A 19,572-nucleotide genomic window follows, 5' to 3' on the forward strand; every position below is an offset into this window, starting at 1 on the left:
GGGATGAAGGCAGCTGGAGCAGTGCTCTCCTCCAGGAAGGATGCTGCAGCTGTCCTTGGTCTGGCTGTGGGCAGCAGGATTGGCAGCCCCAAGAACTGCAGATAGATCTGCTGATAGCTCCCAGGCCACAAGAACCCCTTCCCCTCCCACACCATGAGCCTTCACAGCCTGTGTTGTGCTGTGACCGGCCAGGGCCTCCTTGCAGGCAGCAGCAGTGGGTCCAGTGGCTGAAGCAGACAGAACCCTTGCCCCAGGACAGACAGCCCTTCTCACAGGACACTGGCCACAGGTGCAGCAGACGAACTCTATAGTGGAGTGGCAGGTGTGGGCACTGCTCCAACCCAAAGAAAATAACGGCTCAAATCCTCATAGATTTCTCTTTATTGGGTCAGTAACATACACACATGCAGTGCTATCCCTCTACAAAACATGCTGCTATGGGGCCCCCCCTGTGATGTGTTGGAACAGCTCTAGGAGGCTTTGAAGGTGTCTACTTTCTGCCCGCACCTGTGTTGGGTTTGCCTTCTCAGAGGCCTGGGGAAGGCAGGCCAATGCTCCAGCTGTTGGATTTAGCAAGGGAGGTGTAAAGGAGTAGCCAGGCTCAGGACACCTTAGAGAGAGGTTTTGTGCGTTTCAGCGGGGCAAAGCACGGAGCTGGTAGGCAGGAGGTATGTTGTTTGTCCCACTCAGTGTCGGGGTTATGCTGAGTTCCTGGGGATCAATGACAGGCTTCAAGTTAAAATTCTGCAAGATGGTGGTGATGAATAAGAATATTTCCATGCGTGCCAGGCCCTCTCCAGGGCATATTCGCTTCCCTGGAAGTGAAAACAGCAAAGAGCGTTTAACAGGTGTTGCCGAGCAGACCAGAGTTTGCAGTAAGCAGATGTGTTGTGCATCTTTATTTACCAGGTACAGCCTCAGCTGTGAGATGACTGTCAGGATTACTAAGGACATTTGCAAGAGAAGAGTTTGTTGGAGAAAGACCCTAGGTGGTTTTGTTGGGTGTGTGAAGGAAGAACACGAGCAGGAGAAATCTTACACATGGAAGGGGCATCATAGGAGGCAAGACGAGAGAGAGCAAGGTGATGTAAAGCAAGGTTGAGAAGTCAGAGGATTGGGGCTGTTGGTAGGCGAGTGGTTGCATGTAGCCTGAGAGGTACTTGAGAGGTGCTGGGGAAAAGTGGAGATAGCGCAGAAAGGCAGGTTGGTTAAGGCTGACTTCGGTGGTTGTGTAGGAAGGTGACAGGTATTTAGAAAGTGTCAATGGGTCCCATTTGTGTCATTACACTGGCAAGTCCTCGTAGGAGGTTTGAGAAGCCACCAGACCCAAACAAGATGGGAGATGCAGCTGGGGAAGCGAGAAGCAGGGAGGAGTTATCCAGAGAGCAGTGAGGCCCAAGGAAGTACAAGTTGGGCCGTGCTGGGAAGAAAGAGTGTGTGTTTATAGGGAAAGGTAGGGTAGTCCCCAGAGGAGGAGTTCGTCGACAGAAAGAGGAAGAGAGAGGAAATCTGTGCTTTACCTGCTGAGAAGGGCATGAAGAACTCACTCTTCCTAAAGGTGCCGTTCTCGTTCAAGAAATGTCCGGGGTTGAACTCATTTGGGTTTGGAAACTCCTTACTGTCATGGAGGACAGAAGTGAGGATGGGATAGATTGTGGTGCCCTGAGGTAACACAAGGAGAACAGCAGAACAGCGGAACATGAAAGGGAGGCAAGTTAGGTCACTTAATACGATTGCCTGACAAGTTAAGACAGAACTTCCCAGCACAGCCCTACCAGTGCCTTTGGTTTCCCTTTGGCGACGCTTGATCTGAGGAGGCAGCTTTAGGGAGACTACTACTCCAGTCTTGGCCCATGGAGTGGCAACAAGGGATTGCAAGTGAGCTACAGGAGACTGAGGGTAAAACCCTCATGAAGGGCTGTGTGACGAGGTCAGGCCACAGCATTTCTAGCTTGTAGCATGTGAGTGACAGCCTAAGAGCAAACGTGCTGCCACCTTGTTGTTGAACTTGAGGGAAGAGAGCTTGCCCACTAACCTTGGGAATGACATACTCTCTGAAGCAAGTGTCTTTGGTGACAGCGTGAGGGAGACTCAGGGGGGCGAGGGAGATGAAGCGCTGGATTTCATGGACCACTGCATCTGTGTAGGGCATCTGGGTGCGATCAGCCACACAAGGTCTTCGCGATCGTCCTACTACTCGGTCGATCTCTTCTTGAACTTTCTCTGTCATGAGAGGTACAAACAGTAAAATGGGTTAATAAACCCAAACCTACCTAAACAGGTTTCCCACAGCTGTCCAGAAACCATAGATCACAGGAGCATTGATGTTGGTTTTGGTGTTGACGAGAGCACAGCTCCACTGCGGCCCGTGCAAAGAATGTCCTCCTAGTGACTTGGTTAGATAGGAGTACTGGGAGATAAAGATGAGGACGCAGTCAAGTCCCTGACGGTGAGGGGGGTGCAGCTGATCATGATGCCAGTGAAGCTGAAGGATCTCTAATGGCCACCCTGGGAAAGGACAGTGCAAGGACTTTGCCTACTTGGGTAAAGTATGAGAGAGAGAAGAAAAGTTGGGAGAAGGATGTGGTGTTAAACACGCACCTTGCCCAGGGGGACAGCTAGAGAGGAGGAGGTCGCAGACTGGTACCTTGTATCTTTGGGTGTTTGAGAAGCAGCAGAAGCCCATATCTTATGGTGGTGCTAGTTGTCTCAGTTCCGGCAGTGAACAAGTCGAAGGTGCTGGTTATCAGGTTCTTCATGTGGAAACTGGAGTTGGGATCTTCTTTCTCCTAGGGAAAAGGCTGGTCTGTTTCTCTGGCTGAGCTGAGAAAAGTGGCCCTTTCTTGTGTCATGCCAGACCTTCCTTTTCACTTAGAGCTATTGCATTTCTCTGCTAAGGGGCAGCAGCCATCTGGGACATTGTAATGCTGACTTTGTGCAGTCAGCTCAACCCCAGACCAACCTTCTTTCAAGCTGTGCACCAAACGGTACGTAGCTGCCTGTTAGCCCTTGCTGTGCCAGCTGCTTTACAGTGAAAGGACTGCAAGACCAGATGGCAGATGTCCCTGTGTTTCAGTGAGAGCAGACAAAGGTCTTGCTGTCCAAGCAGCTGCAGGTGGTGGCTGGTGAGTGTGCAGAGCCAGAGCTCTGAGCTCTAGCGCGGGCAATATCTGAGGTCTTGTTGGTGTCTTCCCACTGCACAGCCCAGCTGCCTGGGAAGGGGTCATCCCACTGTCTGTGTTACTTAGGAGAGGAAAGGGGCTCAGCGTAGGCGTGTTTGGGGATGAGCTGGGGCTGTATGCCTTCTCCTTACCTCCTGCATTTTCCTGAGGAAGCAGTCGATGAAATCCTGAGGGGAGCTGGGATCTAGGTAACGTTGGTGCACCTTCACCTCCTCTTCCACAAAGGCTTTTAGAGCATCAAATTCCTTGAATATTCTGTTGTGTGGGCCAGGGAAGTAAACCAGGATATTTGGGAACATCTGGTAGAGCTGGAAGGAAGGAAACAGGAAGGTCCCTAGCATGACCATTGCCCCTTTCTTTGTCATTAGCAGAAAGCCTAGGAAGGCCACACGCCTCTCAACTGAGCCAAGCAGAAGGGTTATGAGGCTGGACAGTCTGACAGGACAGTAGGGTCTTGCTTAGTAGAAGTAGGAACCTTAGAGATGGAGAATGGAGAAGGGTGTTCAGGGTTAGGGGGAACTGCACTTAGCTGGCAAAGCCAGCTCCATTGATGAGGGTGCTTCTTGCTCTCCAATGAATTGCTGTGCAGCAGAGCATTGATGGGGTCCTAGTTAGAAGACTGAAATTGGACTTCATTGGGAGGGAGGCCTCCTACTCCCCTGGGAGAATGCTGGCACTGTGAAACAGCTACTGGATGTACCTGTCCCCAGTTGGAGTTCGTCATCTCAAAGATGTTGTTCATGTTATTCATCAGGGCCAGGAAATTCTTGTCTTTATAGTCATACCGTTTTCCAAAGACGATGGAGCATACGACATTGGAGACAGCACAGCTCAGCATGAAGGTTGGGTCAAAAGGTGTTCCTGTGATTTCAGAAAAGTTACAAACCATTAAAAAAGTCCCAAAACTATGGCTACTTATAGCTACTGTGGGTAACCTGAGCTCTGGTCGTTAAGGGAAGTATCATATCATGGTCTCTGAGCGGCACAGAAGGGTCCTCCAAAACGAACAGTTGGTGATCATGGAATTATTTACTACTTTGTAATGAGGGGTAGCTGGTGCATGGAACAAACACATGGGAACTTTGATTCTGTGCTAAAGACATGGATGGACTGTCTTTTTTTTGCAAACATAAGTTATATTAATGGACCATACCCTTTGTTTTGTTGATCTCTTCCAGCAAGTAGTCAGTTTCCTCCTGGATCCTCTCTTCAATGCTCCTCTTCCCCATTCCAAAGTTGCGCAGAGTGCTGAGAGCAAACCGCCGGACTTCTAACCACTCCTTGTTGTTGCTAAAAATAATCCCTGCAGAGGTAGGAGGAAGAGGGAAGACCTGACTTGAGCGTGCTGAGTGTGAGATGAAGAGGCTCATGGTGACAATGAATCTTGTCCCTGGGAGACCGTTGACATGGTACTGTCATAGAGTGCTGTGGTTTGGAGGAGGCAATCTCTGGAGGTCCTGTAGTCCGACCGCCTGCTTTTGGCCTTCTCTGCCCAACCTCCTTGTGAACAATTCTTCACTCATATTGCAGCTATTTCCCTCGCTGCAGCTGGTGACAGTTGCTTGCCCTTGCCCTGCCCATTGCTGAGATCAATCCGGCTTCGTTTCTCTGCTACCCTCTTTGGGTGGTGGAAGCCAGCCATTACTCGCAATGGGGCCCACCCACTCCACGCAGTCTTCCCTCATGCACAGTACACTCCAGCCCTAATCTGCCAAACGCACCCCCCGCCCTTCCCTTCTCCTCAGAAGGAGCTCGGTCAGCAAACGTACCTAATCCATTGTTAGCCCTGTCTCCTATGGGCATGTGTCCTCTGGCAGCAAACTCGTCCGCGCGATCAACCAAGGCTTCTTTCACCACATCGTGTCCATGCAGCACTACCACTGGATCAGTGCCCAGGTGCACTGTGAACACTGATCCATACTCTTCACTGAGCTGTCAAAATGCAAGAGAGAACATGGCTGTGGAGCCGAAAGGGAGGAGGAGTTGGAAAGCAGCTTTGCTGCTGCATCCCACTGCAGGCAGTGCAGCCTCAGAGACCCACAACATCAAGATTTGGTCCTCTTATGATAAATGTGGGTGTGGAGAGGGTTCCCATCTATCAGACCCTGAACGACAATGGCAACGGCAGTGGTAGGGAACAGCTGAGATCCCCATGGCTTTTCTGCTCCTCTGGGACTGCCACTTATCAAGCCATGGCCACAGGAGGTCCCCATGCACAGGTCCCACACATTTTTCACCCACAGAAGAAAGCAAGAGAGAAGAAAAAGTGGCCTTACCTTCTGGAGGGTTTTGGCCAAGTTCTTTGGTTTCACCTGCAGCACGTTACCCAGAATTGGAAGGGGAGCTGGTCCTGGAGGCATCTTCCCCTTTCCAGACCTCCCTCTCCATGCTGCGAAGGAGAACAAGCAAGCAATGCAAACCAGGAGGACAACAGTGGCAGTTCCCAGGAGCTCCATTTGCTTCTGCGGCTCAGGAGGGAGTGAGTCTGTCTGCCAGAGCCCGAGTTTATATAGTGAAGGTCTATGTTAGCTATGTTAGCTCAACAGCGGGTTTTGGATCACGGGGCTGAGTTAGTCAATGTTCCTAGTCAATCATTTGTTAGACTGCCCTGTGTTATGAAACTGTATTAATTGCTAATTGAAGACACGCCTTATCTCAAACAACTGCAGAGGCCAACAGAGTTTAAGAAATTTATAATGTGCTCATAAAACTGCTTTTGTTTTACTTAAAGTTGATTGTTAAAGAGATCACACTAGGGTCACACTCTTCTACTGAGGCGCTCCCAGAAATTCACTGTCACAAGAGCATCTTCCAAGTCCTTCAGTGCCATTTGGATTTTCTGCTATTTACTATTGATTGTACAAGCTCTCAGTGGGGTACAGCCATCCTTGCTTCTTCCTGAAGTCTTCCTGACGTTATCAGTGGAGTTCATGCTGCATGTGATGTGCCAAAGAACGTATTGACATGCTCTCCTCAGTGCACAGCAATTGCCTCAGTCTCTCTCCCTAGTGCTGTCTGGCCTCACAAGAGAGGAAAGTACAAAATATCCATCTAGCAAGCGCAGAAAGGTCTCCAGACTCACAGTGGACAAGAAAGGACTTGCTGGGAGAAATAAGATAAAGACAAAAGAAAAAGAGACTAGACCTTGGGACTCTGACCTCTTCAACGTGTCCTAGAGGAGAGAAAGAGTAAGAGAAGCAGGTAGAGAAGAGAGAAATCAACAACTTCAGAAGGTCTCTGGGGAATGGCTTTCCACATTGAGACACATCTGCATTTGTGAGAGCCTGGGTATAGGGTAGTGCAACCTGGCAACTAGTCCTTGCACTTGCAATGACCAAAGAAACCCACCCAACCTACTGCTGGAAGCTGGTATGCACGAGTTACTGTTTTGTTGACATCTGACGCGGATATGAGGAACCGCTTCCCTGGAGAGGCCAGATGTGCTCTGGGAGGCTGCAGAGCATGTCTGGTGTTTTGGGAGGACTTCAAAAAGAGCTAGAGGCTTCCTGCCCAAGAATACTCCAGGGGCTGCGTACTTGTGAGGTCCTAACAGGAGTGGCAATGGCAGGTAGAAAGGACCCTCGGGGCTGTGGCACTGCCTGTGCTGGGCTTGCTCAGTCTGGCCATATCCTTCTGTTTCTCCTGAGCTGTGACACCCTTGCAGGCAGACAAATCTCCTCCAGTTGAGCAGAAGGTGTTGAAACAATAGGGGATGTGGGACTTGGTGGGAGTTAGCGAGGGGCCTGGATGTACCGGGTGCTTGGTTGGAGTGTGCTGGGTTTGCTGTGCAGCAGTGTGTTAATGTGAGTTTTCCCTTTGCTCAGAGGTTCCAGTGAAGGTCTCCATCCCTTGCAAAAGTTTCTGTAGCTTCCCTATGAATTCCTAAGTCATCCTTGATCTCTCACAAAGGTGCAATTATTTGCTGGTTGTTCTTTTTTAATTTACTTTCACTTCTTAAAGACCTGTCCTTGATACGTGGGTGGAAAAACTGAATTGAAAACAAGTTTGGGCTAGTTGCTGATCTGCTGGCCTAAACTCCTGCATCAGCTCAGATGTTTTCAGGGCAGTTCATGAAAGTTCATGTAGCTCTAGGAGCTTCCAATTGGTGAAAGTGGAGTTCATGGGAGTTTGCATTGCCACATGAGGTATCTCTGCTGCGAGTTCATGACCTTACCACCTTCCCTGTAAAGTTCCCTCATTCCTGGGAAAAAAGGCTCACCTCTCAGCTCTGCCTCACAATTAGCGACATACTTTGTGCAAAATCCCTAGAACTAGGAATATTTTCAGGTCAGTCTCTCTCACATTCCTTTTTCTGCCAACTGTTGTTTGTGTCTACTGCTAATATTGGGTGGGATTTACTCTCTGCAGGAAGTGACTTTCCCTTGATCCTTTAGCTTTCTCTTGGTTTTTGCAATCAGGAGGGTATTTAGGAAGTGGGGCAGAGGAACAAGTTAGTCAGCTAAAGGGCTGCATCATTGTGTTTCATGATCTGCACTCATGCTTAGTGGGCTGAGATGCAGATCTGCAGCAGTAGACATTAGGGAACTGGGAATTACTCCATAAGGAGACTTCAAAAGAGGAGGTTCATTTACTACACTGCTGGGTATGACCTTCAGCAGCAGGTCTTAAAGACCCTGGGAGATGACACTGCTGTGCAAAGGACAGCAGGATGAGCATGAGGCACACGTTCCTTATGGAAAAGTTGTGGTCCACTCTATCACTGCAGCTGCAAAATGTTCAGTAGCTAGGCAGCACCTAAAATGCTTTTTTTCCCTCTTCTGTCCTCTGCTTGATGTCTGCTCTGCTTGCTAAGGATCATGTCTGTGTTCTTTCCCCAACACACACCCAGTTCATGCATGTTCCCCAGCCACAATGTTTGTGGTGGTGTGTGTCACAGCCACTCAAGCCTTCATGGTGAGTGAATTGCCACCAGCTGTTCCCAAAGGCAAAGCAGCAATGGAGATGAAGAAAGCAATAAGCATCCGCATGTAGCCTCCTGCACCAGAGTATCGTGCCACACTGTAATCCTGGGATGAGCCTGGAGGCTGACAGTCAAGTCATCAGGTGGACATCATTTCCAAAATGAGGGCCAGAAGCCTTCAGTCACACAGAGAGTCACAGCCCAAAGTGATGTTGAAACAGTAGAAATGATGCAGCCCAAGTGAAGGCAGTGGGAAACAGGAGGGAAAATAGAAGGTGGAACATGTTTCCAAGTCGCAAGTTTCAGAGAAACACGCAGACATTTGCAACTGCAGTGAGACAGGTTCCTACTGTGTGTGCGATCCGTCTCTTGTGTGTGTAAAGATCTTTTGCAGGCTTGTATCTTCCTTGCTATTCAACTACCATGTTCTCTTAATGTCTCTTTCCAGACTGATTGTCTGCCAGCAGTGCTGTGTGACATGGCTGGTCCTCGTTTTCTCTGCTTATTTCTAGAAACAGGACTTAATTTTCTAGAAAGCGCCCAAGGACCATCAGTCACCACGTGTGAGATCCTGAAGGAAACATCCATCGTCTTCCTCTTTTAAAAACACAAGTGCCCAGTGGCAAAGTGCTCTCCAGACACAGAACGGTGCCTCAGGGCAGAATCCTCCACTTTGTGCTGATGTTTCCAGCAAACGTGCTCTGGCAGATGAGGTGCAAGCCTTAGGAGGCAAAAGCAGGCTTCCCCTCACGCTGATCCGTGGTACCTGTTACACACGCTCTCGGAACCAGGAGCGGTTTCATTTGCCGTTGGGCCGGCAGAGAAGAGGCGGAGTCCCTGGTGCCCTGAAGCCCAGCTTCCCAGGCAGTGCCAGACCCTGCCCCTGGCAAGGAGCTGGCTCTGTCAGGTGTGCTGGGACCCAGCCAGGTTGTCTGAGTCAGCCTGAGGGAAGTGCCATCGTCTCTTCCTCGTTGCAGGTCCGCAGTTCGTGTTTTTAGCAGGAAGAGGAACTCATCCTTAAAGGAGCACTAACCCTGGCATCGGGTGGTCTGCTGTTAACGCATGCAGGGATTTCTCGGGGAGAAGAGCAAAATGGTGAGTGGGAGTCGTCCGGTCGAGTCCACTGAGACTTGTTTGGATGGAGGCAGCAGGCTGAGGTCAGAGTATAGGAGAGGTGAGGCCACGGGAGCGCTTAGCTGTTGGATGAAAAGCTCCCCAGGAGCATTTAATCCTCCTGTTCTCTGCCCCGACCAGATCAATCGAGCTGGCCCCTTCCTTAGCTCTGCGTTGCCCTGCAGTGCAGCCAACAGTTTCAGACACCTGCTTGGATTTTAGTGTCTGCCCCAGCTTTTCTGTCCTGGGCATATCACCTGGTCTTAAGGTGGCTGGAGGAAAGAGGAGGCCTGTGCCCTGGATCATGCAGCAGACCCTTCTTGAGATTTCCTGTCCTGGAAGATGGGACGTGCTGAAACGTGCGCTGTCTGTTGTCAATTGCCAGGTGAGAGTGGCTGGGAGCAAAACCTCCCTCCTGCCAGCAGCTAACTGGCTCTGAAGCTAAGGCAACCTTCAGACATATCAGACATCTAAACACAACCAAAGCCCATGAGGATGGAGAAGCCCAGAAGAGAGCCATGTGTGATGGAATCCGGATATGGAAGCCATCCACCCGATCGCTGAAAGAATAGCACCAAATAGTGGCTGGGACCAGAAATAACAGACACAGTCCTTTTCCTGGGCACCAGGGGTGACACGGTTGCTATTTATGAACAAGAGAGTTTTCTCTTTGTGCAGACATGAAATTCTACAGAGGACAAGACAAAGAGGTTTTGCATGGGAAAGAACTTGTTTGCAATGATGCCTATGAGATGCGGAAGAGAAATGAGATTCCCTTGGAGTGCCCAAGCTCTATGGGAGAGATGGTTTTGCTGTCCTCCTAAATTTAAATTAATTCATTTTAATAAAGAATATCTAAATCCTTGCGGTGATACTCATGGTAGAAAAGAGCAGCCAGAGAATTGGTTGGAGTCCCTATCACTCAGATGCCTGAGCGCCTGGCAACAGCCTGCAAAGACAGGGAAGCACTCTTCATTGGGCAGAAGGAGATGAGGCCATGAGCGAGATGAGGTGATGTTCCCAAGAAAACTGGAAGGAGAACACAACTGCAGCTGCAACACTTAGCTCCTGTGATGGCAATTTCCCTTAGTTCTCAGCTGTTTCTTAGCTGCAACGGCCTCTCAGTCGCTCTTTTCTGACTCTGTGCCTTGGCATTTTAGCTGGGAGGTGAGGTGGGTGCGTGATTCGGGCAGGAGACACCATCCAGAGTAACAATCTCTTCAGCAACCCCATCTTGATTCATTTAGGGGTGCCAAGTGGCCACAATAACGTGCAAGGTTTTGCTGGCAAATGCCTCGGGGAGAGCAGAAACCTTGGAGGAAATGGTGGGAGGAGGACAGAAAAGAATCATAGGGAAGGTGCTCCCAGCTTGTGGAAAGGCTGGGCTGTAGAGTGCCCAAGAAATGAGAGGAGCCCCCAGGAGCAGCCAGAGATCCCACTGAGGGGATGAAGGCAGCTGGAGCAGTGCTCTCCTCCAGGAAGGATGCTGCAGCTGTCCTTGGTCTGGCTGTGGGCAGCAGGATTGGCAGCCCCAAGAACTGCAGATAGATCTGCTGATAGCTCCCAGGCCACAAGAACCCCTTCCCCTCCCACACCATGAGCCTTCACAGCCTGTGTTGTGCTGTGACCGGCCAGGGCCTCCTTGCAGGCAGCAGCAGTGGGTCCAGTGGCTGAAGCAGACAGAACCCTTGCCCCAGGACAGACAGCCCTTCTCACAGGACACTGGCCACAGGTGCAGCAGACGAACTCTATAGTGGAGTGGCAGGTGTGGGCACTGCTCCAACCCAAAGAAAATAACGGCTCAAATCCTCATAGATTTCTCTTTATTGGGTCAGTAACATACACACATGCAGCGCTATCCCTCTACAAAACATGCTGCTATGGGGCCCCCCTGTGATGTGTTGGAACAGCTCTAGGAGGCTTTGAAGGTGTCTACTTTCTGCCCGCACCTGTGTTGGGTTTGCCTTCTCAGAGGCCTGGGGAAGGCAGGCCAATGCTCCAGCTGTTGGATTTAGCAAGGGAGGTGTAAAGGAGTAGCCAGGCTCAGGACACCTTAGAGAGAGGTTTTGTGCGTTTCAGCGGGGCAAAGCACGGAGCTGGTAGGCAGGAGGTATGTTGTTTGTCCCACTCAGTGTCGGGGTTATGCTGAGTTCCTGGGGATCAATGACAGGCTTCAAGTTAAAATTCTGCAAGATGGTGGTGATGAATAAGAATATTTCCATGCGTGCCAGGCCCTCTCCAGGGCATATTCGCTTCCCTGGAAGTGAAAACAGCAAAGAGCGTTTAACAGGTGTTGCCGAGCAGACCAGAGTTTGCAGTAAGCAGATGTGTTGTGCATCTTTATTTACCAGGTACAGCCTCAGCTGTGAGATGACTGTCAGGATTACCAAGGACATTTGCAAGAGAAGAGTTTGTTGGAGAAAGACCCTAGGTGGTTTTGTTGGGTGTGTGAAGGAAGAACACGAGCAGGAGAAATCTTACACATGGAAGTGGCATCATAGGAGGCAAGACGAGAGAGAGCAAGGTGATGTAAAGCAAGGTTGAGAAGTCAGAGGATTGGGGCTGTTGGTAGGCGAGTGGTTGCATGTAGCCTGAGAGGTACTTGAGAGGTGCTGGGGAAAAGTGGAGATAGCGCAGAAAGGCAGGTTGGTTAAGGCTGACTTCGGTGGTTGTGTAGGAAGGTGACAGGTATTTAGAAAGTGTCAATGGGTCCCATTTGTGTCATTACACTGGCAAGTCCTCGTAGGAGGTTTGAGAAGCCACCAGACCCAAACAAGATGGGAGATGCAGCTGGGGAAGCGAGAAGCAGGGAGGAGTTATCCAGAGAGCAGTGAGGCCCAAGGAAGTACAAGTTGGGCCGTGCTGGGAAGAAAGAGTGTGTGTTTATAGGGAAAGGTAGGGTAGTCCCCAGAGGAGGAGTTCGTCGACAGAAAGAGGAAGAGAGAGGAAATCTGTGCTTTACCTGCTGAGAAGGGCATGAAGAACTCACTCTTCCTAAAGGTGCCGTTCTCGTTCAAGAAATGTCCGGGGTTGAACTCATTTGGGTTTGGAAACTCCTTACTGTCATGGAGGACAGAAGTGAGGATGGGATAGATTGTGGTGCCCTGAGGTAACACAAGGAGAACAGCAGAACAGCGGAACATGAAAGGGAGGCAAGTTAGGTCACTTAATACGATTGCCTGACAAGTTAAGACAGAACTTCCCAGCACAGCCCTACCAGTGCCTTTGGTTTCCCTTTGGCGACGCTTGATCTGAGGAGGCAGCTTTAGGGAGACTACTACTCCAGTCTTGGCCCATGGAGTGGCAACAAGGGATTGCAAGTGAGCTACAGGAGACTGAGGGTAAAACCCTCATGAAGGGCTGTGTGACGAGGTCAGGCCACAGCATTTCTAGCTTGTAGCATGTGAGTGACAGCCTAAGAGCAAACGTGCTGCCACCTTGTTGTTGAACTTGAGGGAAGAGAGCTTGCCCACTAACCTTGGGAATGACATACTCTCTGAAGCAAGTGTCTTTGGTAACAGCATGAGGGAGACTCAGGGGGGCGAGGGAGATGAAGCGCTGGATTTCATGGACCACTGCATCTGTGTAGGGCATCTGGGTGCGATCAGCCACACAAGGTCTTCGCGATCGTCCTACTACTCGGTCGATCTCTTCTTGAACTTTCTCTGTCATGAGAGGTACAAACAGTAAAATGGGTTAATAAACCCAAACCTACCTAAACAGGTTTCCCACAGCTGTCCAGAAACCATAGATCACAGGAGCATTGATGTTGGTTTTGGTGTTGACGAGAGCACAGCTCCACTGCGGCCCGTGCAAAGAATGTCCTCCTAGTGACTTGGTTAGATAGGAGTACTGGGAGATAAAGATGAGGACGCAGTCAAGTCCCTGACTGTGAGGGGGGTGCAGCTGATCATGATGCCAGTGAAGCTGAAGGATCTCTAATGGCCACCCTGGGAAAGGACAGTGCAAGGACTTTGCCTACTTGGGTAAAGTATGAGAGAGAGAAGAAAAGTTGGGAGAAGGATGTGGTGTTAAACACGCACCTTGCCCAGGGGGACAGCTAGAGAGGAGGAGGTCGCAGACTGGTACCTTGTATCTTTGGGTGTTTGAGAAGCAGCAGAAGCCCATATCTTATGGTGGTGCTAGTTGTCTCAGTTCCGGCAATGAACAAGTCGAAGGTGCTGGTTATCAGGTTCTTCATGTGGAAACTGGAGTTGGGATCTTCTTTCTCCTAGGGAAAAGGCTGGTCTGTTTCTCTGGCTGAGCTGAGAAAAGTGGCCCTTTCTTGTGTCGTGCCAGACCTTCCTTTTCACTTAGAGCTATTGCATTTCTCTGCTAAGGGGCAGCAGCCATCTGGGACATTGTAATGCTGACTTTGTGCAGTCAGCTCAACCCCAGACCAACCTTCTTTCAAGCTGTGCACCAAACGGTACGTAGCTGCCTGTTAGCCCTTGCTGTGCCAGCTGCTTTACAGTGAAAGGACTGCAAGACCAGATGGCAGATGTCCCTGTGTTTCAGTGAGAGCAGACAAAGGTCTTGCTGTCCAAGCAGCTGCAGGTGGTGGCTGGTGAGTGTGCAGAGCCAGAGCTCTGAGCTCTAGCGCGGGCAATATCTGAGGTCTTGTTGGTGTCTTCCCACTGCACAGCCCAGCTGCCTGGGAAGGGGTCATCCCACTGTCTGTGTTACTTAGGAGAGGAAAGGGGCTCAGCGTAGGCGTGTTTGGGGATGAGCTGGGGCTGTATGCCTTCTCCTTACCTCCTGCATTTTCCTGAGGAAGCAGTCGATGAAATCCTGAGGGGAGCTGGGATCTAGGTAGCGTTGGTGCACCTTCACCTCCTCTGCCACAAAGGCTTTTAGAGCATCAAATTCCTTGAATATTCTGTTGTGTGGGCCAGGGAAGTAAACCAGGATATTTGGGAACATCTGGTAGAGCTGGAAGGAAGGAAACAGGAAGGTCCCTAGCATGACCATTGCCCCTTTCTTTGTCATTAGCAGAAAGCCTAGGAAGGCCACACGCCTCTCAACTGAGCCAAGCAGAAGGGTTATGAGGCTGGACAGTCTGACAGGACAGTAGGGTCTTGCTTAGTAGAAGTAGGAACCTTAGAGATGGAGAATGGAGAAGGGTGTTCAGGGTTAGGGGGAACTGCACTTAGCTGGCAAAGCCAGCTCCATTGATGAGGGTGCTTCTTGCTCTCCAATGAATTGCTGTGCAGCAGAGCATTGATGGGGTCCTAGTTAGAAGACTGAAATTGGACTTCATTGGGAGGGAGGCCTCCTACTCCCCTGGGAGAATGCTGGCACTGTGAAACAGCTACTGGATGTACCTGTCCCCAGTTGGAGTTCGTCATCTCAAAGATGTTGTTCATGTTATTCATCAGGGCCAGGAAATTCTTGTCTTTATAGTCATACCGTTTTCCAAAGACGATGGAGCATACGACATTGGAGACAGCACAGCTCAGCATGAAGGTTGGGTCAAAAGGTGTTCCTGTGATTTCAGAAAAGTTACAAACCATTAAAAAAGTCCCAAAACTATGGCTACTTATAGCTACTGTGGGTAACCTGAGCTCTGGTCGTTAAGGGAAGTATCATATCATGGTCTCTGAGCGGCACAGAAGGGTCCTCCAAAACGAACAGTTGGTGATCATGGAATTATTTACTACTTTGTAATGAGGGGTAGCTGGTGCATGGAACAAACACATGGGAACTTTGATTCTGTGCTAAAGACATGGATGGACTGTCTTTTTTTTGCAAACATAAGTTATATTAATGGACCATACCCTTTGTTTTGTTGATCTCTTCCAGCAAGTAGTCAGTTTCCTCCTGGATCCTCTCTTCAATGCTCCTCTTCCCCATTCCAAAGTTGCGCAGAGTGCTGAGAGCAAACCGCCGGACTTCTAACCACTCCTTGTTGTTGCTAAAAATAATCCCTGCAGAGGTAGGAGGAAGAGGGAAGACCTGACATGGACGTGCTGAGTGTGAGATGAAGAGGCTCACGGTGACAATGAATCTTGTCCCTGGCAGACTGTTGACCTGGTACTGTCATAGAGTGCTGTGGTTTGGAGGAGGCAATCTCTGGAGGTCCTATAGTCCAACCACCTACTTTTAGCCTTCTCCACCACATACCCAACCTCCTTGTGAACAATTCTTCACTCATATTGCAGCTATTTCCCTCGCTGCAGCTGGTGACAGTTGCTTGCCCTTGCCCTGCCCATTGCTGAGATCAATCCAGCTCCATTTCTCTGCTACCCTCTTTGGGTGGTGGAAGCCAGCCATTACTCGCAATGGGGCCCACCCACTCCACGCAGTCTTCCCTCATGCACAGTACACTCCAGCACTAATCTGCCAAACGCACCCCCCGCCCTTCCCTTCTCCTCAGAAGGAGCTCGGTCAGCAAATGTACCTAATCCATTGTTAGCCCTGTCTCCTATGGGCATGTGTCCTCTGGCAGCAAACTCATCCGCGCGATCAACCAAGGCTTCTTTCACCACATCATGTCCATGCAGCACTACCACTGGATCAGTGCCCAGGTGCACTGTGAACACTGATCCATACTCTTCACTGAGCTGTCAAAATGCAAGAGAGAACATGGCTGTGGAGCCGAAAGGGAGGAGGAGTTGGAAAGCAGCTTTGCTGCTGCATCCCACTGCAGGCAGTGCAGCCTCAGAGACCCACAACATCAAGATTTGGTCCTCTTATGATAAATGTGGGTGTGGAGAGGGTTCCCATCTATCAGACCCTGAACGACAATGGCAACGGCAGTGGTAGGGAACAGCTGAGATCCCCATGGCTTTTCTGCTCCTCTGGGACTGCCACTTATCAAGCCATGGCCACAGGAGGTCCCCATGCACAGGTCCCACACATTTTTCACCCACAGAAGAAAGCAAGAGAGAAGAAAAAGTGGCCTTACCTTCTGGAGGGTTTTGGCCAAGTTCTTTGGTTTCACCTGCAGCATGTTACCCAGAATTGGAAGGGGAGCTGGTCCTGGAGGCATCTTCCCCTTTCCAGACCTCCCTCTCCATGCTGCGAAGGAGAACAGGCAAGCAATGCAAACCAGGAGGACAACAGTGGCAGCTCCCAGGAGCTCCATTTGCTTCTGCGGCTCAGGAGGGAGTGAGTCTGTCTGCCAGAGCCCGAGTTTATATAGTGAAGGTCTATGTTAGCTATGTTAGCTCAACAGCAGGTTTTGGATCACGGGGCTGAGTTAGTCAATGTTCCTAGTCAATCATTTGTTAGACTGCCCTGTGTTATGAAACTGTATTAATTGCTCATTGAAGACATGCCTTATCTCAAACAACTGCAGAGGCCAACAGAGTTTAAGAAATTTATAATGTGCTCATAAAACTGCTTTTGTTTTACTTAAAGTTGATTGTTAAAGAGATCACACTAGGGTCACACTCTTCTACTGAGGCGCTCCCAGAAATTCACTGTCACAAGAGCATCTTCCAAATCCTTCAGTGCCATTTGGATTTTCTGCTATTTACTATTGATTGTACAAGCTCTCAGTGGGGTACAGCCATCCTTGCTTCTTCCTGAAGTCTTCCTGACGTTATCAGTGGAGTTCATGCTGCATGTGATGTGCCAAAGAACGTATTGACATGCTCTCCTCAGTGCACAGCAATTGCCTCAGTCTCTCTCCCTAGTGCTGTCTGGCCTCACAAGAGAGGAAAGTACAAAATATCCATCTAGCAAGCGCAGAAAGGTCTCCAGACTCACAGTAGACAAGAAAGGACTTGCTGGGAGAAATAAGATAAAGACAAAAGAAAAAGAGACTAGACCTTGGGACTCTGACCTCTTCAACGTGTCCTAGAGGAGAGAAAGAGTGAGAGAAGCAGGTAGAGAAGAGAGAAATCAACAACTTCAGAAGGTCTCTGGGGAATGGCTTTCCACATTGAGACACATCTGCATTTGTGAGAGCCTGGGCATAGGGTAGTGCAACCTGGCAACTAGTCCTTGCACTTGCAATGACCAAAGAAACCCACCCAACCTACTGCTGGAAGCTGGTATGCACGAGTTACTGTTTTGTTGACATCTGACGCGGATATGAGGAACCGCTTCCCTGGAGAGGCCAGATGTGCTCTGGGAGGCTGCAGAGCATGTCTGGTGTTTTGGGAGGACTTCAAAAAGAGCTGGAGGCTTCCTGCCCAAGAATACTCCAGGGGCTGCGTACCTGTGAGGTCCTAACAGGAGTGGCAATGGCAGGTAGAAAGGACCCTCAGGGCTGTGCTGGGCTTGCTCAGTCTGGCCATATCCCTCTGTTTCTCCTGAGCTGTGACACTCTTGCAGGCAGACAGATCTCCTCCAGCTGAGCAGAAGGTGTTGAAACAATAGGGGATGTGGGACTTGGTGGGAATTAGCGAGGGGCCTTGGTGAACCGGGTGCTTGGTTGGAGTGTGCTGGGTTTGCTGTGCAGCAGTGTGTTAATATGAGTTTTCCCTTTGCTCAGAGGTTCCAGTGAAGGTCTCCATCCCTTGCAAAAGTTTCTGTAGCTTCCCTATGAGTTCCTAAGTCATCCTCGCTCTCTTACAAAGATGCAATAATTTGCTGGTTGTTTTTTTTTAATCTCATTTCATTTCTTAAAGACCCATCCTTGATACTTGGGTGGAAAAACTGAATTGACAACAGGGCTGGGCTAGTTGCTGATCTGCTGGCCTAAACTCCTGCATCAGCTCAGATGTTTTCAGGGCAGTTTTTGGAAGTTCATGTAGCTCTAGGCACTTCCAGACACCGAACGGTGCCTCAGAGCAGAATCCTCCACTTTGTCTTGGTGTTTTCAGCAAACGTGCTCTGGCAGATGAGGTGCAAGCCTTAGGAGGCAAAAGCAGGCTTCCCCTCACGCTGATCCGTGGTACCTGTTACACACGCTCTCGGAACCAGGAGCAGTTTCATTTGCCGTTGGGCAGGCAGAGAAGAGGCGGAGTCCCTGGTGCCCTGAAGCCCAGCTTCCCAGGCAGTGCCAGACCCTGCCCCTGGCAAGGAGCTGGCTCTGTCAGGTGTGCTGGGACCCAGCCAGGTTGTCTGAGTCAGCCTGAGGGAAGTGCCATCATCTCTTCCTCGTTGCAGGTCCGCAGTTCATGTTTTTAGCAGGAAGCGGAACTCATCCTTAAAGGAGCACTAACCCTGGCATCGGGTGGTCTGCTGTTAACGCATGCAGGGATTTCTCGGGGAGAAGAGCAAAATGGTGAGTGGGAGTCATCCAATCGAGTGCACTGAGAATGGTCTGGAAGGAGGCAGCAGGCTGAGGTCAGAGTACAGGAGAGGTGAGGCCACGGGACCACTTAGCTGTTGGATGAAAAGCTCTTCAGGAGCATTTAATCTTCCTGTTCTCTGCCCCGACCAGATCAATCGAGCTGGCCCCTTCCTTAGCTCTGCGTTGCCCTGCAGTGCAGCCAACAGTTTCAGACACCTGCTTGGATTTTAGTGTCTGCCCCAGCTTTTCTGTCCTGGGCATATCACCTGGTCTTAAGGTGGCTGGAGGAAAGAGGAGGCCTGTGCCCTGGATCATGTAGCAGACCCTTCTTGAGATTTCCTGTCCTGGGACATGGGACCTGCTGAAACATGTTGTTTGTTGTAAATTGCCAGGTGAGAGTGAGCAAAACCTCCCTCCTGCCAGCAGCTAGCTGGCTCTGAAGCTAAGGCAACCTTCTCCACTGAAATTTGATAATGTGTTGATTCCATGAGCATTCACTGAAAACGTGCTCTCAAAAGATCTTGGATCGACAGCAGAGCTAGGGGAGCTCAGCACAGAGTTCCTTGTTAATGGCATACAAACAGAAGTAATAGATCAGTGGCTTTGCTCTCTGTATGCTCTGTTGATCTTCTTTCACTTCTCCATGTTGTTCCCCTTGGGATCTCCCTTTCTCTCTCTTCCACAGCCTACCCAGTGAACAGCATGCAGCCTGTCCCAGCTCCATCCAAGAGCTGGCCAGGTGTCACCCGTGGAGCTGTATCAGTACAGAAGAGGAGACGGTCCCTGCCCATGAGCGATCACAGTTTGAGCAAGTGTGAGAACAGCTAGGAGGAAGGGAGTGTTGTCTATGTGTTGGAGAGTTGATGCTGAGAGGTGGAAGCATCTGTGGTAAATCTGAGAAGTAAATCCAGAGCATCTGATTGCTGGACGTGTGTGTTAACTGCATTCATCCATCTCCCCTCTGTTCCCTTCAGTGAGAAGCTCTCTGTACAGAACCACCGGGGCCCAGTGATGCTGATTTTGGTTAGGGAAGAAGTCTGTCTCCTTGTGCTCTCTCCTCCAGTTTCCAGGACTTCAGGCTGCTACGGGTTATTGAGTGGCAAAAAGGGAAAGGGAGAGGTTACAGCAGGTTCTTTTACTCCAGCTGTAGTGTCAGGCTTTCTCTCACC

The 19,572-nt window shown here is 50.1% G+C and overlaps 2 protein-coding genes across 5 annotated transcripts; both read right to left on the reverse strand.

The window, feature by feature from the left end:
• Positions 1 to 633: 633 nt before the first annotated feature.
• LOC147528252 (cytochrome P450 2C19-like) lies at positions 634 to 5,638 on the reverse strand. Of its 2 annotated transcripts, XM_086616884.1 has the most exons (9): positions 5,459 to 5,638; positions 4,952 to 5,114; positions 4,336 to 4,485; positions 3,883 to 4,043; positions 3,314 to 3,490; positions 2,648 to 2,789; positions 2,036 to 2,223; positions 1,521 to 1,662; positions 634 to 815 (listed from the first exon to the last, which is right to left on the reverse strand). In XM_086616884.1, exons 1-9 carry the CDS (start codon positions 5,636 to 5,638, stop codon positions 634 to 636), a joined length of 1,485 nt encoding a protein of 494 aa, XP_086473010.1. The 2 variants fall into 2 exon arrangements, with proteins under 2 accessions (XP_086473010.1, XP_086473011.1); XM_086616885.1 differs by lacking the exon at positions 3,314 to 3,490.
• Positions 5,639 to 11,291: 5,653 nt separating this feature from the next.
• Positions 11,292 to 16,303, reverse strand: LOC147528253 (cytochrome P450 2C19-like). Of its 3 annotated transcripts, none has more exons than XM_086616890.1 (9): positions 16,124 to 16,303; positions 15,617 to 15,779; positions 14,994 to 15,143; positions 14,541 to 14,701; positions 13,972 to 14,148; positions 13,306 to 13,447; positions 12,694 to 12,881; positions 12,179 to 12,320; positions 11,292 to 11,473 (listed from the first exon to the last, which is right to left on the reverse strand). In XM_086616890.1, the coding sequence occupies exons 1-9, from the start codon at positions 16,301 to 16,303 to the stop codon at positions 11,292 to 11,294; spliced, it is 1,485 nt and encodes a 494-aa protein (XP_086473016.1). The 3 variants fall into 3 exon arrangements, with proteins under 3 accessions (XP_086473016.1, XP_086473015.1, XP_086473017.1); XM_086616889.1 differs by having other exon boundaries at positions 14,529 to 14,701; XM_086616891.1 differs by lacking the exon at positions 13,972 to 14,148.
• Between the last annotated feature and the right edge of the window lie 3,269 nt (positions 16,304 to 19,572).

This window comes from Tauraco erythrolophus, chromosome 9 (genome assembly GCF_009769465.1).
Source record: "Tauraco erythrolophus isolate bTauEry1 chromosome 9, bTauEry1.pri, whole genome shotgun sequence".
Lineage (NCBI taxonomy): Eukaryota > Metazoa > Chordata > Aves > Musophagiformes > Musophagidae > Tauraco > Tauraco erythrolophus.

Coding starts and splice junctions, on each gene's coding strand:
- LOC147528252 (XM_086616884.1), bottom strand. CDS start 5,638: ATGGAGCTCCTGGGAACTGCCACTGTTGTCCTCCTGGTTTGCATTGCT. Junction 4,486..4,951: donor CAGGGCTAACAATGGATTAG/GTACGTTTGCTG, acceptor CTACCTCTGCAG/GGATTATTTTTAGCAACAAC. Junction 3,491..3,882: donor CGAACTCCAACTGGGGACAG/GTACATCCAGTA, acceptor CCTTCCTTCCAG/CTCTACCAGATGTTCCCAAA.
- LOC147528253 (XM_086616889.1), bottom strand. CDS start 16,303: ATGGAGCTCCTGGGAGCTGCCACTGTTGTCCTCCTGGTTTGCATTGCT. Junction 14,702..14,993: donor AGAGATCAACAAAACAAAGG/GTATGGTCCATT, acceptor CTGAAATCACAG/GAACACCTTTTGACCCAACC. Junction 12,882..13,305: donor CAAACACCCAAAGATACAAG/GTACCAGTCTGC, acceptor CTCTCATGACAG/AGAAAGTTCAAGAAGAGATC.